Below are 15,084 nucleotides of genomic sequence, written 5' to 3'. Positions count from 1 at the left end.
AAAAATCATGCCTTAAAACAGAAAAAATAAAGTGAAGCACAATAACTTTTATGCAATGCAATTTAGGTTAGTTCTGATTAAAGCTGGTTGCCTAAAGGCACAACATAAGCATGCACTGGGCTTTCCTTTCTTTACATCTTCTTTTATTTGTCTTTTTCTGGGTGGGTGGGGGATGTATAAAGTAGACAGTGATTCTGGCATTTAGTACCCATTTACCTTCACTGTCAGACATAGCGCAACACATATCGTCTATAATGTACATATCATCTGGTTTGTAGACAATGGTCCGTGGCAAATCTCGAATATGGTCCTGTACATCGGGGAGAGAGTGACTTGAACCATATGAATGAGATGGATGATAGTAGGTATGCCTACTGGCCATGAATTTTCCCAGTGGACTAATTGGGCTTTCCTCTTCAGAATACTGAGATCTGCTGCGGCCATAGCTACTCCTGTATGATCGGTCTGTATAGTCCGGTTCATAAGACCTGCTCCGATAGCCCGTCTCCTGAGAAATCTTATCCATGCCATAACCAGCTGAGCGGGACCTGCCATAGCCATAGAAATGTTCATCATCATAGTAGCCCCGATGTGGGTCATATGTAGTCTGTCTCAGCCCACAAATTTCGTCTTGAAGTTTTCGTGAGCGCGAACTTGTGCCATAACCACTTGTAGTAGAGGTGCTCATGGTGTATGAGGCCAGATCAGCCTCCACATCACGAGCTTCCTCTATTGGGGAGAACCTGGAGATCTTTTGCTCTAAGCCTTGCTTACGATGCTTGCTTCTCTTTGAAGAAATGATAGATGAGGTCAAGTTTTTTATGGGGTTCCTCTGGGTTGTCTTTGTGGTTGTTGAGTACTTGTAGTCATCACAGTAATATGTGGATCCCCCACCCATACTACTGCTGCCCACTACCCGGCCATGCGTATCTCGCCCTCGTGCTTGGTAGCTGCCAGTGCTCTTACCCCTGCCATGGTGATGATCGTACATCTCTGCATCACGCTCATCCTCTGGTCTGCCGTAGGAGCTCCCCCCTCGTGTGTGCAGTCCATCACCCCCATGGCGCCCATAGCCCTCACTGCGGTGTGGGTCTGAGGTGGTGCCCATGCCCTCTTTGGTAAGTTCACTTATATCATCAATCATTACATAGTTCCTTGGAACATTCTGCTCCACACTGGAAGAACCATAAATGCTATCTCCATTATAAGCAGAGGAGCTGTCTACTGAGTGCAGATGGTCAGACAGCATTGTCTGCCCATATGTGTTAGCAATTGTGGTGGTATACTGTCCATAAGAACTGGCAGTAGTTGTTGTGTACCCATATGTATTAGCTATAGTTGTAGTATAATGTCCATAGCTACTTGCTGAAGTTGTTGTATATGAGCCATATGAACTTGCTGTGGTAGTTGGGTAGCCACCATAAGTACTTGAAACTGAGGTTGAGTATGGTCCGTACATGTTTGCCATGCTTGTGGTAAACTGTCCAAAAGATGGAACTAACCCAGACTGGCTATATGTAGAATCCTGGACTGTGGTTGTTACTACAACAGTAGGATTGCTTATAACCTCATAGTTAGTGGGCATCTTGTGTTCAAGGTCAGCCAGTGAAGTCTGACGTGGCCTATGATGGACAGTTAGTATATCTGCCAGTGGCTGGTAGGTACTTGCCTGACTGACCGGGTAGGGTGGTGTCTGGCTCGGGTATGGTGTAGTGTGGGTTGGGTAGGGAGTTTGACCAACAGGTGGTTGAGAAGGATGAAATCCTGGATGGCTTGGCTGAGAAGAAGGTAGTACGCTATGATCTGTTGGGTATGGTGGTTGGCTTGGTGGGAAGCCTTGAGGTGGAAAGGTCCCTTGAGCCTGATAAGAGGGGGTATGATGATGGGTATGCAGGGGTGTGGGCTGAGGTAGAGCTTGGGCCTGGGAGATTGTAGGATAGGGAGGCTGGTTGAATCCCGTGCTCTGGAATGTAGAGGCCTGGGGGGCGTTTGCAGTTGATTGACTCTGTGGGTACTGGTAGGACATAAAAGACGACGTAGATGGAAACTGTGCAGCAGTATAGTCCGGTTCACTGGTAAACTGGCTAAGAGGTGCTGTGCTTGGTCTTGTCAGTAGCCCATTGTTTTCAGATGTGGCTACAGCTGCCAGTCTAAGGTTGTTTAATTCAGAATCTGACATGTAGTCTCGTGTGTCACCCATACAGCGCAGATATGTCAGCTCTCTCCTTTCTCTATCTTTCACCAAAGTTTCCTTTCTCTGTGTGATACCCAGTTCTAGGTATCGAAGTTTGGCATCAATCTCTTTTTCCTCCTCTTCCAATTCAGCCTGTTGTTTTCGAAGTTTAGTAGATTCCTGCTCAACAGCCTTTAATTCATGGGTCAGGTCCTTCAGGAGACTGGCCTTGGCTGCTAGGCCTGGACGGGAAGCAGTCTTCAAGGAGGGCATTGAGGGCACATACATCTGGGGCAGGGCAGGGGTTACCATTGATAGTTGAGTTTCCTCAGGTGGGGGGCTTGGCAGTGTTCTTTTAACCTTTCTCAGGAGGGAGCTCTGTTGAAGTGCCATTAACTGCAATGATAAATTGGGCAGGGAGAGTAAAAAAATCAAAAGCATGCAAAAAATATCACAGCACAATGTTACATATTACAGGCTCTGTAGAAACACCTCTTTAAAACAAATAATATTGGGTAAAGCAGAGTTTAGAAGTGCAGAAACATAGTTTGTGAAAGATTTATTAACCTTCTACATATTGCACTAATCAAAACGATACCTAGTTTCTATTAAGACTGGTCCTAGCTGAAGACCAGACTGTTTATATCTGAAATCATTAGAAATAACAACATATATTAATAAACCTGCTTTTTGGACAGCAAAACATAACACATAGATAATTACATAATCTACAAAAGTAAACAAAAATACATAGGAACAAATAAAACAGAAGAAGCTGATATGGCAAACTAACATTTGGTAATACTTATACTTTGGTAATACTCACTTATTAATAGAGTCTCAATTAGAACAAGTAAAGAGACTTGGCTAAAACAATGTAATAAACGTAAAAACTCTGTTGTCCAATCTTACACAGTAATGTGGATGTAGTTATCATATTACAAATTTAAAATCTAAAATGAAAAAATGGTGGAACATTTTACAAAAACATTAACCTCTGAAATAGTGTTGTAAAATAAACTTATAAACATTCAGATTTATTTTAGATTTCTGAATGACATTAAGCAATGGTTCCTACGTAATTTTATGTGTGTACGTATGCATCTGTTTATTTCTTTATTGCACTTAATAATTTTGAATCAGGAGCCAGACCTGCAAAAATCCAGATAAACTTTAAAGCACATTAATACTGTAAACATAAGTGAACATTTAAATTTAACACAGAATATGTTTCCACCCATACCTGACTCTGAAGTGCTTGCTGCTGGTAAAGAGATATTCTAGCCTTGGTTTGCTCATCAAATGTGGGACTGAGGGGTTTGGGATCTGACAAAGATCGCTGAACATTCTTCATTGGCCGAGGTAAGCTCTGATGTCTTTGTGCTGACTCAGTTGTATAGGATTTCTGCTGTGGAGTAACATGGGCTTTATTTAGCCTCTCGCTAGATGAGAATGATGTCTCTATAATACGATGTGGTGAAGACAGAGGAGATACAGGAGAATACAGCACCTGAGGAGATTTGGGTGGTTGCCGAATCACACTGGACAGCGACTCATTGTGCAAATGGTGCTGCTGGTATCCAATGTCCAAAGGATCTGGCTTCCGTTTTTCAAACTTTGAGACATTCTGTTGACGAGAGACTAGTGGATCTGCTGATGCCACAAGTGCACTGTTGGAATATGGGCTAATTGTGGTGGTCACAATTTGTGGCACTACCACACCCTGAGACTGGGACTCAGGTTCTGTCTGACAAGCTAAGCTTTGCCCTTTTTGGGTTCTCTCTGGACCAGAAATGTAGTGGACAATCTCCACTTTGTTGGGGTCTGGCACAGTAACATGTATTGCTGGGAAGGTTTTCCCTAGCTGTTCTGTCTCTGTTTGGCAAGAGCAGTCCTGAATAGTTTGGATGGCAATACTGGAATATGTTACTTTGGGAGCTGCAGCTAACGTTGGAGTTTCAGTTTTAGAATCAGCCCCAGATTCTGAGTGCCTAGAGAACCGTGAACGTCTTCGTCTGACAGGCTGCTCCCACTCGACTTTATCTTCGTCATCATCAGTCTGAACACTGCAATCTACACTACGCCTAGTCCTTCTTCTCCTGGACATAAGGTATCTTTCTCCTTCATCTTCATCATCTGTTTGCACACTGCTGTCTACAATCCTACTGGGCAAGGAAAACATTGTTACCTCTCCCTCAATACCATCCTGCAGACGAGGCATTGATCTTTGTTTCCGCATAGACCTATGATCTGTTTGCCCCTCGTTATTCCTTAAGCACATCTCCGATGAAGAGTTGGGCAGGGACCTGGAAGACACTTGAATTTCACCATATTGCATATCTGATGGCAGCTCTTGTGACTGAATAATTCTGCCAGTTTGGTCACAGACAAGTTGAGAAGTAAAAGCAGCAGTTTTTTGTCTCTTTTGCTCCTTAAGATGCTGCTGAAGCTGTTGCTGCAGTGACTGTATCTGATCAAGCTGCTGTTTCTGCTGAGCAAGTTGTTCTCTCTGCAGGACAAGTTGGTTTTCTCTTTCAGCCTGCTGCTGATGTAAAACATGCTGTTTAATGGTCTGCAGCTCCAGAATTTCTTTTTGTACTAACATATGCTCTTTTTCCCTGTGACGTTGCAATTCTGCTCGTTCCATCTCAAGTTCCTCCTGAACCCTCAGTTGTCTTAATTTTTCAAGCTCTATTCTCTCTCTTTCAAACTTTAATAACTGTTCCTGTTGACGATGCAGCCTGTCTTCTTCTGTATCAATTTCTTGTAGAGGTCGTTCATAAGTTGTTGCAGTGGTTGCAGGTGCCTGTTTTGATAGTTCACTGTAAGTGGAAGACTGAGTGTGAAAGTGGGATTGAGAAAGGTTTAATGGTTGTTGCTGAAATTGTGATTGGCTTTCTGGCAAAGCCACTTGTGTTAATCCAAAATTTGTTGAGGTTGGGCAGCTTTGAACAGTAGAAGTTAGTGTTGCAGACGTCCAAGGAGCTGAAGAGCTTACTGGAGACTTTCCAAGATATAGAGGTGCCTCTTGCTCTTTTGTGATTGCAACCGGAACATTTGTAGAAACAGAAGTTGAAACAGAAGGACTACTGGGGGTTGGGAAATGGTAAGGTGCCTGTCCTGTAAGAGGCATTCTGGGGGCCAAAGGCATTCTGTTGAGGCTAGCCAGAGGAACTGGTGTCATATTTGGTGTTATATATGGTCTATAAACACCTCTCAATAACGGATGCAGCACAGATGCTGGCTGTGTTGTGATTGGCACAGTGGATGCAATAGGTGTGTTAATAGTTGAATATGTCATACCATCAGCTGACCTAATAGCTGATGGATACATTGCTCTAAGGCTGGCTTGTCTTGCATTGATTAGGCTAGTAAGAGCTTGAGAAAGAGGCTTTCCATCTTGGCCATACATAAAGCTTGGTCTAAAACTTTGCTGCAAACTTGTTCTACCAGGTGGACCAACAACTCGTCCAGCACCTAACTGTAGAAGATCAGGGTTGCTGCCATATCTATCCATTGAATTCAGGGCTGCACACATTCTACTAATCTCTCTAGCAGTAGTTGCACTATACTGGGCAAGGTTAGACTCCTGGAAACTAGCAAGGTCACGTGAAGAGTATCCATAATCTGAACTGATATTGGACAGAGAACTGTATCTTCTTATAGGTAATGGTGCAGCTGCCACATCACCTTGCCGAAGATCAGTGTAAGAGCCATATTGCAGTCCTAATCCAAGATATCCTCCTTCATAGCCATGCTTAACTAAATCCATAGTCAATTCTCCAGAGGATTTTAAGTGTGTGTCAGGCTTTGATTGATAAGGCTGGAAACCTACATCTGCAAGATTGGTCTCAGACAAGGATGGCTGCAGCTGACCAGAGAAAGGGAGTGTGTATGATTTTGATGCAAAATCTTGATATTGTTGTTTCTCTTGTCGAGACTCTGTTGGTTGATAGAGTTGTGGTGGTGCAGAAGAAAACTGTGAAGGCTCACTAACAATTGTCTCATCTGCTATTGGCTTTTGAGAAAATGGACCACCCACACAGCTGCCACTAAACGGCAAGTTATAAACTACATCACAGCAAGCCACTTGATTCTCTTTCTTGATTTGCTCTGTAGGATCTATAATACCATGCCCTTCCTTTGCTTTGATAAGGTGGGTTAGATGTGATCCTTGTGTACCATCTGCTTGGACCATCATAACTTGAGGTTGGACATTTACCAGGTTTACAGCACCAGGTTCTATTGGCTTAGCCCTTAACTCCAATGATCCACCAATGTTAAACATATCAGTGTTAACAGATGGGGATACTGCACTGACCATAGGAGCAGAACTTGTCTGACTAACAATTAGGTCTTTCTTTAATAGTGGCAACTGAGTAGATAGGTTAAGTTTTCCAAATGATGCAGCTTGCTGATGTTGAAGCTGATGGTGTTGATGAAGTTGCTGCTCTAAGAGATTTTGTTGCTGCTGGAGCTTCTGCTGCTGCTTAAGTAACTGCTGCTGCTGAAAACTTAGATCTTCCAGCTTGGCATCAATATTTGGTATAGATGGGTCAACTGGTGGTTGTTTGTTCTGTAGAAGACATACCACTGTTCCCATGCCCTGGCTCAAATCAGTTCTGTTTTGAAGGGGATCACCATAAGCCATAGGATGCTTGGGTTGAGATATAAACATTGAGGCAGCAACAGTTACACTAACTGTTGTGGCTGTTGAGACAACCACATGTGTCTGTTCCTGGGCCTGCAAGTTCATTATAAGAGGTTGGATAGTTGTGGAATGGCTCCCTTCAGTATTACCCGAGTACTTTTGTGCCTCAGTGGCCAATGAAGTCAGGTCCAGTCCCTGATCTGTCATAATAATTGGAGATGACCTAATAGCAGTTCTTAGGTCTGTAACACTTGCACTATGTAGCTTGTGTCCTTGCTCAACTCTTGATGTTCCAGGTACTGTGGAAATACGACACAAAGATATGTTTTCCATTGAAAGTGAGCCACGACTGTACGTGCTTGCAGCAGTTACCATGCTTGTCCCAACATTAACTCTCTCAATTTTATGGGTTCCATAGAAACCATGCCTCGGTGACTGTTGTTGTGGCGGTGTGTCTGGAGGGCTTACAGGTGAAGAATAAAATTCATAATTTGACTGGTAACTAAAGTTGGTCGGTGAGGACAAGGGAGAGGTGGCAGTGTTAACAGTTACTGGCTTTGACGGGCTGGTGGGCTCAGATCCAATAGTTATCACCATAAAAGAACCATCCTGAGAAGACTGCTGTCTAAAAAGACGTGATGAAAAAGTCCTATGAGGTGTCTGAGTGGCCTGTGCCATTACAGGAGAGAAAGGGCCAGAAGCCTCTGAGGGGCCAAATGTTTGAGTTGAAAATTCAGCTGTTTTCCTGTTAGGAGATCGAGATGGACTATAAGCAGGAGATGAAGTAGGTGAAAGGGGTGGACTCTCTTTGTAGTATGCATAGGCTTTAGAAGTGCGTGCTTCAGTTACAGACTCAGGTGGAGTGGCATTGTCTCTTAAGTGGACTCTGTCCGATGGCCTTTTTCCCTCTCGTTGACCATAAGCCTGAGTGATTTCAGCTATTTTGCTAGACACACTTAAGATGCTGGTGGTTGCTGTAACAGTGTTGTCTGTCTGGTGGTCATACAGAGTGGACTGCATTGTTGTCATTGTTTGACTGGTAGTTGTTTGAGAGACAGTATCCCTGGCATATACTCCATATGCAGTTATAGTGGTAGCAGGTATGATGACATGTTTGCCAGCGGGACCTCTCAGTCTATCCTTATGCCCATCTTTGGAGAAGTGTTGAGTTACTCTAACATCAGGTATTCGTCCTCCTGTTCCTGTTTCAGAGAATGACACAGGGGCTGAGAGCTGTGTTGGACTTGTGCCAGGGGTCAGAAGGGCATTGCTTTGCTCTAGGAGTTTAGCAAAGGCTGATCCTGTGTCTAGCAGTTGTTTATCTGTATAAGACACATCAATTTCCAATTGATCATCCAACTGTTTGGTAATGTTTTGTGAGGTCTGGCGAATTTCCTCATAAATGTCATTTGTATCCACATTGTCATAGATAGTATCATCTTGATCAGTATATTCATACATATCATCATACTGCTGCTCATTACTTCTGTCCTCATCTTGGTAGGCACTAGTGCTATATGGCTGTGATAAACAAGACTGCTGTTGTTGCTGTTTTTGTTGTTTCTGTAGCATCTCTGCTTTTCTCATCATTTCTTCATAGACTTCTTCTGCACTCTTTAGGGGTTTGCCACTTGAGGTAGTTGCAATGGTAGTATAAGATGTAGTCTCTGGCTTTTCAGTAGGCGAATAAAGTGACATGAATGTAGGCAGGTTATACTCACTTCCAGACTTGTAGAGCTTAGATGATATTTCAAAGCCCTCAGCCTCTGAATCAATAGATGGTGAGTATTCTGAGCAAGAGGAGCGATGAAGTTCCTCCATTTCAGCAGCTTGTCTCAGCTCCTCTGTTGGGGAGGCATCTTCAATGGGAGATAAGTTACTGGGAGGAGTCTTGGATCTTTCTCTTCGCCTTTGTGCCCGTAGCTCTTCTTTATCCCGTTTAGTTTTACGAGCAGTGCTTCGAATTCTCTGTTGCTCCACTTCTCGCATTTTTTCTTGTTCCCTCAGAAGTTCCTCCTCCTCTCTCAGCTCATCTTCTTCTGAGGAGTCCTCTATGGTGGGAAGAAGTGGACCATGGGACCGGTGTCTGGCTTTTCTCTGTTGCTTAGCCTCCTCAAGGCGTTGTCTCCTGCTTGGACTGCTGTCACTGTCATCTTCCATTGAGGAAATAGACGTAGGCGATGTACCTGAGTTGTAGCTAGAGGTGGTGGGTGGGATAGTGGAGGAATACTCCCCTCTTGAGCGCTCTTCTGGGGAATCTGTAAGGCTTTCCATTTCAAGTTCAGGCTCTCTGTCCATACTCAAGTCATTTTCATTGCTCAGCTCAATGTCTCGACTATAGCTGCTGGTGTTGTTCAGCTCTATTGTCTTAAATCTCCGTAAGCCTCCTTGTGAGCCAATTAGCTCCTCCTCCCCTTCCTCAGCTGAGCCTTTATAGATTTCACTACTTGTTTTGCTCTCTTCCTCAAAACTGCTTGAATGGTGAGTAAGACGACGCTTTTCTTTAACTGAGTCACTGGTGTGCTTGTGTATCTTTTTAGTCTTTTGGTAACCATAACCCTCATCATCATCTTCCTCATCCTCATCCTCCATCTCTTCCTCTTCTTCATCTTCATTTTCTTCATCTGCACTCATCTCCATGATTTGCCTTCGCATGAACTCTTCATCAGTGATCTCGGCACGTTCTGCCTTTTTCTTTTTTTCTTTTCCTGAATCAGCCATTGCTCTAAGCCCTCGTTTGGCCTCCCAGTCAGCTGTGTCCTCTTCCTCTTCCATTATATCCTCTAGATCCTCATCTGAGTCATATTCATCTGGACTGATGGATAATGACTGGGATCTGTGTTTTCTGTCTCTCCCATGCTCTCTGTCCCATGTTTTCTCTCCTTCTGATAAAACTTTAGACTCCAGAAGAGGTCGCATGGAGCTCTCTAGTTTTGTAATCTCAGATGGGCTTGGTGGTGTTACATGCCCAGACATGCCCTGCTCACTTAATTTTATCTCCTCCTCCTGAATGAGGCCATTAATCTCACTATGTGAGCTTGATATTCCATCTGAGGAGTAGCCTGTATCACTTAGACTCTGAGGGCTTCGGGATAGGTCATGGGTACTGTTTGTTTTGTTTGTATCCTACAAAACAACAAAAACACACACAAATTTGACTTTCCACAGTTTTACATACATCTGAGAACTCAAATCCAACACTGATAAAATTATAGTAACAAAGTCATAAAGATAATTGTACACAAATTACCTCATAATTGTTACACAATGACTTACCTCATAATATCTGGACCTCTGCAAGTCCTTTTTTTCATCCTTCATTGCAGTGTTGGTCAGAATTGGTTCTGTTGTTCCTTTTTTATGAGTAGATTTAGTTTCAACATGTACAGCTGAGACATGCTCAGTTTCATTTTCCAGTTTTGGTATGGTTTTGTTCTTCCTTTGTGTTTCACTAACAGATACAGTAGTTGAAGTAGGAGCTGTAGAGGACTGTTTGAGGGGTTTGGCTTCAGTGGAGAGAACAGGTCCAGCTCCTTGGGCTTTCTGCTGTGGTGCCATTGTCCTTGTCCCTGTCTGCTGATTATTGGAGACTTTCTGAAAATGTGGCTGCTGAGGTGGTTGCTGACTGGCCAGTACTTGATGCCGGGGAGACCCCATTGGCTGGTGCTTTGGTGATGAATAAGGAACTGAAAGAGGTGTGTCATCAAGCCCTCCAGACATCAGACGCTGGGTCTGACAGTTCAGACAAAGCCATTCCTTTTTCTGAAAAGTGAATAAATACATAAATGAACTTGTGTACACATTAAGGAAGTGTGTTAAAGTGTTGTAGTATGTAAAGAAAAAGATAAAAGCAAACTGAAGATTCATACATAAATTAACGAATAAATAAATCATTACAGAAGAAAAGTCCAGTAAACTGCAAATACAAACAAAATGCAGAGAAACTGTTTTACAGTTATTTATTTTAACAGCACAAAGAAAATATATTTTATGTTTTACTGTATCAACTTTGTTTTTCTGTAAATATATTTGTATAATATATGCTTGTTTTCTAATATTGTACACTAAATAAGATAAACAAATAAATTTTATCATAATTGGGTATAAAAGGGCCATTAACTGAAGGTTCAGTCATTTATATACAAGAATAGGTCAAGGTTAAGACTACTATATAGAGCACAGTCCCATATACACAATCCGGGACAGCACAGTGTTTTCTACATTTACTTTGGCTTTTATTTTATTGCAGACAGTATTAATCCAGGCTATTTCATGTTTTGTCTGGTAATTTGCATTTTAATTGTTAATATATGTCCATTCTTGCATTTCATGTCTGCAACACAAAAAAGTTGAAATGGGGCCAACTAGGGCTAGTTACAAGGTAAAAATTCAAAGCATAAAGGGCAAGGCCACAAGCCTAGGCTGAACACATGTTATCTCCAGTCCCTCAGGTGGCACTGCATCAAGAAGCATCATTTATAATTAGCTGATATTACCACATGAACAAGGTATTACTTTGGCAAACCTTTGTCAAGCACTACAATACAGAGTTACATTCACAAATGCCACTTAAAATTTTAATTTGCAAAAAGGAAGCCTCATGTCCAGAAGTTATCTGGGCTCTCAGGCATTTGGGATGGACCGTCACACAGTGGAAACATGTATTGAGGACAGATTAATCAGTATTTCAATCCAATCCAACCCTGCACCCTACACGTTACAGTTACTTAGCATTCTTACACACTAAGTTCCACAACTGTGACACACCTCAGTGTGACACACTGTAGCCTAGTTGTTTGTTTGTTTGTAGCCATTAGCTAAATAACTTTTTATATACGTATGTTTTAAACGTTAATCTTTCGCGCGAAGTTGATATAGAGTGTTATTTTGTCTATCGTAAAAAAGCGCTTGTGTTTACGCTTGTTTACTAACGTAAATCCGTGCTTGTGAAAACTTCTGCTACCGGCATCCGAACGAAGCCGGTTTTAGTTTGTTTTGTAATTCAGCGCATAAACATATTATTCATCCAGAATTAAAACCGCTTTCTGTCCGCACGAAGCGCGTTTGTGTTTGTTTGTTTTTGTACTTCAGCGCTTAAACATATTTGCTTTGTGGAGAGTTAAAGCCGTTTTCTGTTCGTAGGAACCGCGTTCTGTTCGTTTGTTTTGTACACCAGCACATAAACACCGTTTTCCTTTAGAATTACAGCCGGTTTTGTCGGAAACAAAGCGCGTTTGTGTTTGTTTTTTTTGTACTTCAGCGCTTAAACACCTTTGTTTTGTGGGGAGTTAAAACCGTTTTCTGTCTGTAGGAACCGTGTTTTGTTTATTTGTTTTGTACACCAGCGCATAAACACCGTTGTCCTTTAGAATTACAGCCGTTTTATCTGAACGAAGCGCGTTTGTGTTGTTTGGTTGTTGGTTTTTGTATTTCAGCTCATCATCGCCTGTTTCGTCCGGAATTAAAGCCGTTTTTCTGTGACTACCAGCAGAAGCGCCAGTGAAACCAACATAAACATCAACTCATCAACTTCAACTCATCTTCTAAAGCTAAGTACTGTTATTATGGCCCCAGCAGGAGCTTTATATCCCTGTTCCGAGTGCAACATGTTCAGTTATTCCTTCTCCGTGTTTAGTGATAACTTTATATGTGATAAGTGTAGATTAGTTGTTAGCCTGACGGAGAAGATCTCAGTGTTAGAAGGGCGCATTCGGGCGTTAGAACAGACTACTACTAGTGAGTGCTTAGATTCAGCTGTAGCAGTCCCGAATGCCAGCATTTCAGGTACAGAACCCCAGACTCCGGCATTAAAGCCCTCACAGCGGGGCGACTGGGTGACGTCTCGGCGACATAGTCGTAGGGCAAAGCACCGACCATCTCAGTTGCACGTGTCCAACAGGTTTTCCCCACTCAGTGACCCACCCGCTGAGAAGCCTGTTAATGTAAGTGCTCTGGTTCTAGGAGATTCTCAGCTCCGACACGTGCGTATTGCAACCCCCATAGAGACACCAGCAACCATAGTCACTTGTATTCCGGGGGCCAGGGCACCTGACATCAGAGCAAATCTAAAAGTGCTGGCTAATGCTAATCATAGATTTTCGAAGATTGTTATCCACGTCGGCACTAATGATGTTCGCTTACGGCAGTCTGAGGTTACTAAGAGTAATGTTAAAGAGGTGTGTGAGTTAGCTAGGTCGATGTCTGAGGCAGTAGTGTGCTCTGGCCCCTTACCGATTCGACCCAGTGGCGAAACCTACAGCAGGTTGTTGTCGCTGAACCGCTGGATGTCTAAATGGTGCTCAGAAAACTGCATTGATTTTATAGATAACTGGTCCACCTTTGAGGGAAGGCCTGGTCTTTTGAAGCGGGATGGTGTCCACCCCACGTGGGAGGGTGCTGCTCGCATTTCTTGCAGCATAGGTGACAGGCTTTACCACCGCGCTAGTGTAGCGGCAGATAGTGTTAAATGACTATCCAGAGCCAAGACCAGGCAGCAGACAAACAGGCCTAACCGACTGTCTGCGAGTCGCCATCGGACGTCACCCGGAATCCTTAGGTCACAAACCATTGAGACTGTGTCTGTTTACCGTGGCAGGTGTAAGCCAAAACAAAATCAAAAAGTATGTCATAATAACTTAATTAAAATTAATCTAAATGAGCATCATGAAAACCCTAGTAAGGCTAAACTAAAGTTAGGACTTCTAAACATCAGGTCACTTGCATGCAAAACAGTAATTGCAAATGAAATAATTACAGATAATTGTCTTAGTGCACTTTGTTTAACCGAGACCTGGGCTAGACCTGATGAGTATCTAAGTTTAAATGAAGCATCTCCTCCGGGTTACAGTTATGAACATAAGCCCCGTCTTAGCGGTCGTGGTGGAGGAATAGCCACAATTTATGATAAAGACATAGGTCTTACTGTAAAATCATCTCCTATAACAAACTCGTTTGAAGTTCTTATCTCTGACATAACCAATAAATGTTCATCTGATAAAACTAGTATGTTTAAACTGGTTACTGTTTATCGACCTCCTGGTCCTTACTCAGAATTTCTTAACGAATTTGCCGATTTTCTTTCTAAATTAGTCTTATCAACTAAGAAAGCTTTAATTGTTGGTGACTTTAATATTCATTATGAGGATAAGTGTAATCGTCTCAAAATTGCGTTTGATTCTATTTTAGAATCCTTAGGCATCACCCAAAATGTAACAGGACCCACTCACCGCTGTAAACATACCTTAGATTTAATACTTACTTATGGTATAAACATAGACAACCTGGAAATTGTACCACAGAATGACTTAATTTCTGATCACTCCCTACTAATTTATGAAGTGTCCCTGTCCAATAATATACAGCAACCACATCATTTTAAATGTAAGCGCACTATTACATCTGCAACTGCAGCAGCGTTCATAAACTGCCTACCAGAATTACCAAATATATCAGCATCAGAACCTAAAGAACTAGATCAGGCAACTCAAAACCTAGAGACCGTACTGCGCACAACCTTAGATAACGTATCCCCACTCAAAACTAAACTGATTAGGGAGAAAACACTTGCTCCATGGTACAATGACCACACATGCGCACTTAAACAAGCAGCACGGAAATTAGAACGCAAGTGGCGTCACACTACACTGGAGGTGTATAAGATTGCTTGGAAAGATGCTCTAACTGAGTATAAACATGCACTTATAAAAGCTAAATCTTTATATTATTCGTCCCTAATAGAGAAAAATAAAAACAATCCTAGATTCCTTTTTGAGACAGTGTCCAAATTAACTAAAAACTAGGGCTGTCAAACGATTAAAAATTTTAATCGCGATTACTCTCAGAATTTCATATAGTTAATCGCGATTAATCGCATTAAATAAAATCTGTGTAAATGTTATAGAAAACAAGGATTTTTAAGTGAAATGTTACCATTAAAATGGTGAACACATTTTATGCTAAATGTACTTATGTTAAAAACTGCTGGGACAAGAGAAAACTGTAAGGGAGTTTTATTCACTCACATACTATGCAGTAATACTATCCAGCAGAGACCCTTGACTTCGTATAAATGTCAGATTGTAGGTTAGAATTTCTCCATCAGCAAACATTGTAGATCAGCGGTGCTTTAGGTGGGATAAGGCGTAGTTATTGTAACAGACTTTTCTGTGCTTGTATCGTGACAATGGTTTGATGGACGTTTCTACACGAAGTGAGTGTGTTTTGACCCTTTGGGGCTTCCATAGTTCATGGACTAGCGTGC

At 42.3% G+C, this 15,084-nt stretch overlaps 1 protein-coding gene across 3 annotated transcripts in view; it reads right to left on the bottom strand.

Annotated features, from left to right (window-relative positions):
• bsna (bassoon presynaptic cytomatrix protein a) overlaps positions 1 to 15,084 on the bottom strand; it is a 116,570-nt gene that overhangs the window by 32,743 nt on the left and 68,743 nt on the right. For 2 of the 3 annotated variants that reach the window (XM_062999194.1, XM_062999195.1), the window contains exons 4-6: positions 10,101 to 10,586; positions 3,417 to 9,950; positions 217 to 2,569 (exon numbers count right to left, since the gene is read on the bottom strand). In XM_062999194.1, the coding sequence (XP_062855264.1) occupies positions 217 to 2,569; positions 3,417 to 9,950; positions 10,101 to 10,586 (9,373 nt within the window). The remainder of the gene's footprint in view (positions 1 to 216; positions 2,570 to 3,416; positions 9,951 to 10,100; positions 10,587 to 15,084) is intronic. The other variant, XM_062999197.1, reaches the window with a different exon arrangement.

This window comes from Trichomycterus rosablanca, chromosome 7, assembly GCF_030014385.1.
Source record: "Trichomycterus rosablanca isolate fTriRos1 chromosome 7, fTriRos1.hap1, whole genome shotgun sequence".
In the NCBI taxonomy this organism is placed as follows: domain Eukaryota; kingdom Metazoa; phylum Chordata; class Actinopteri; order Siluriformes; family Trichomycteridae; genus Trichomycterus; species Trichomycterus rosablanca.
Note: the sequence above shows the minus strand (reverse complement) of the source record. Positions and strands in the feature narration are given on the sequence as shown.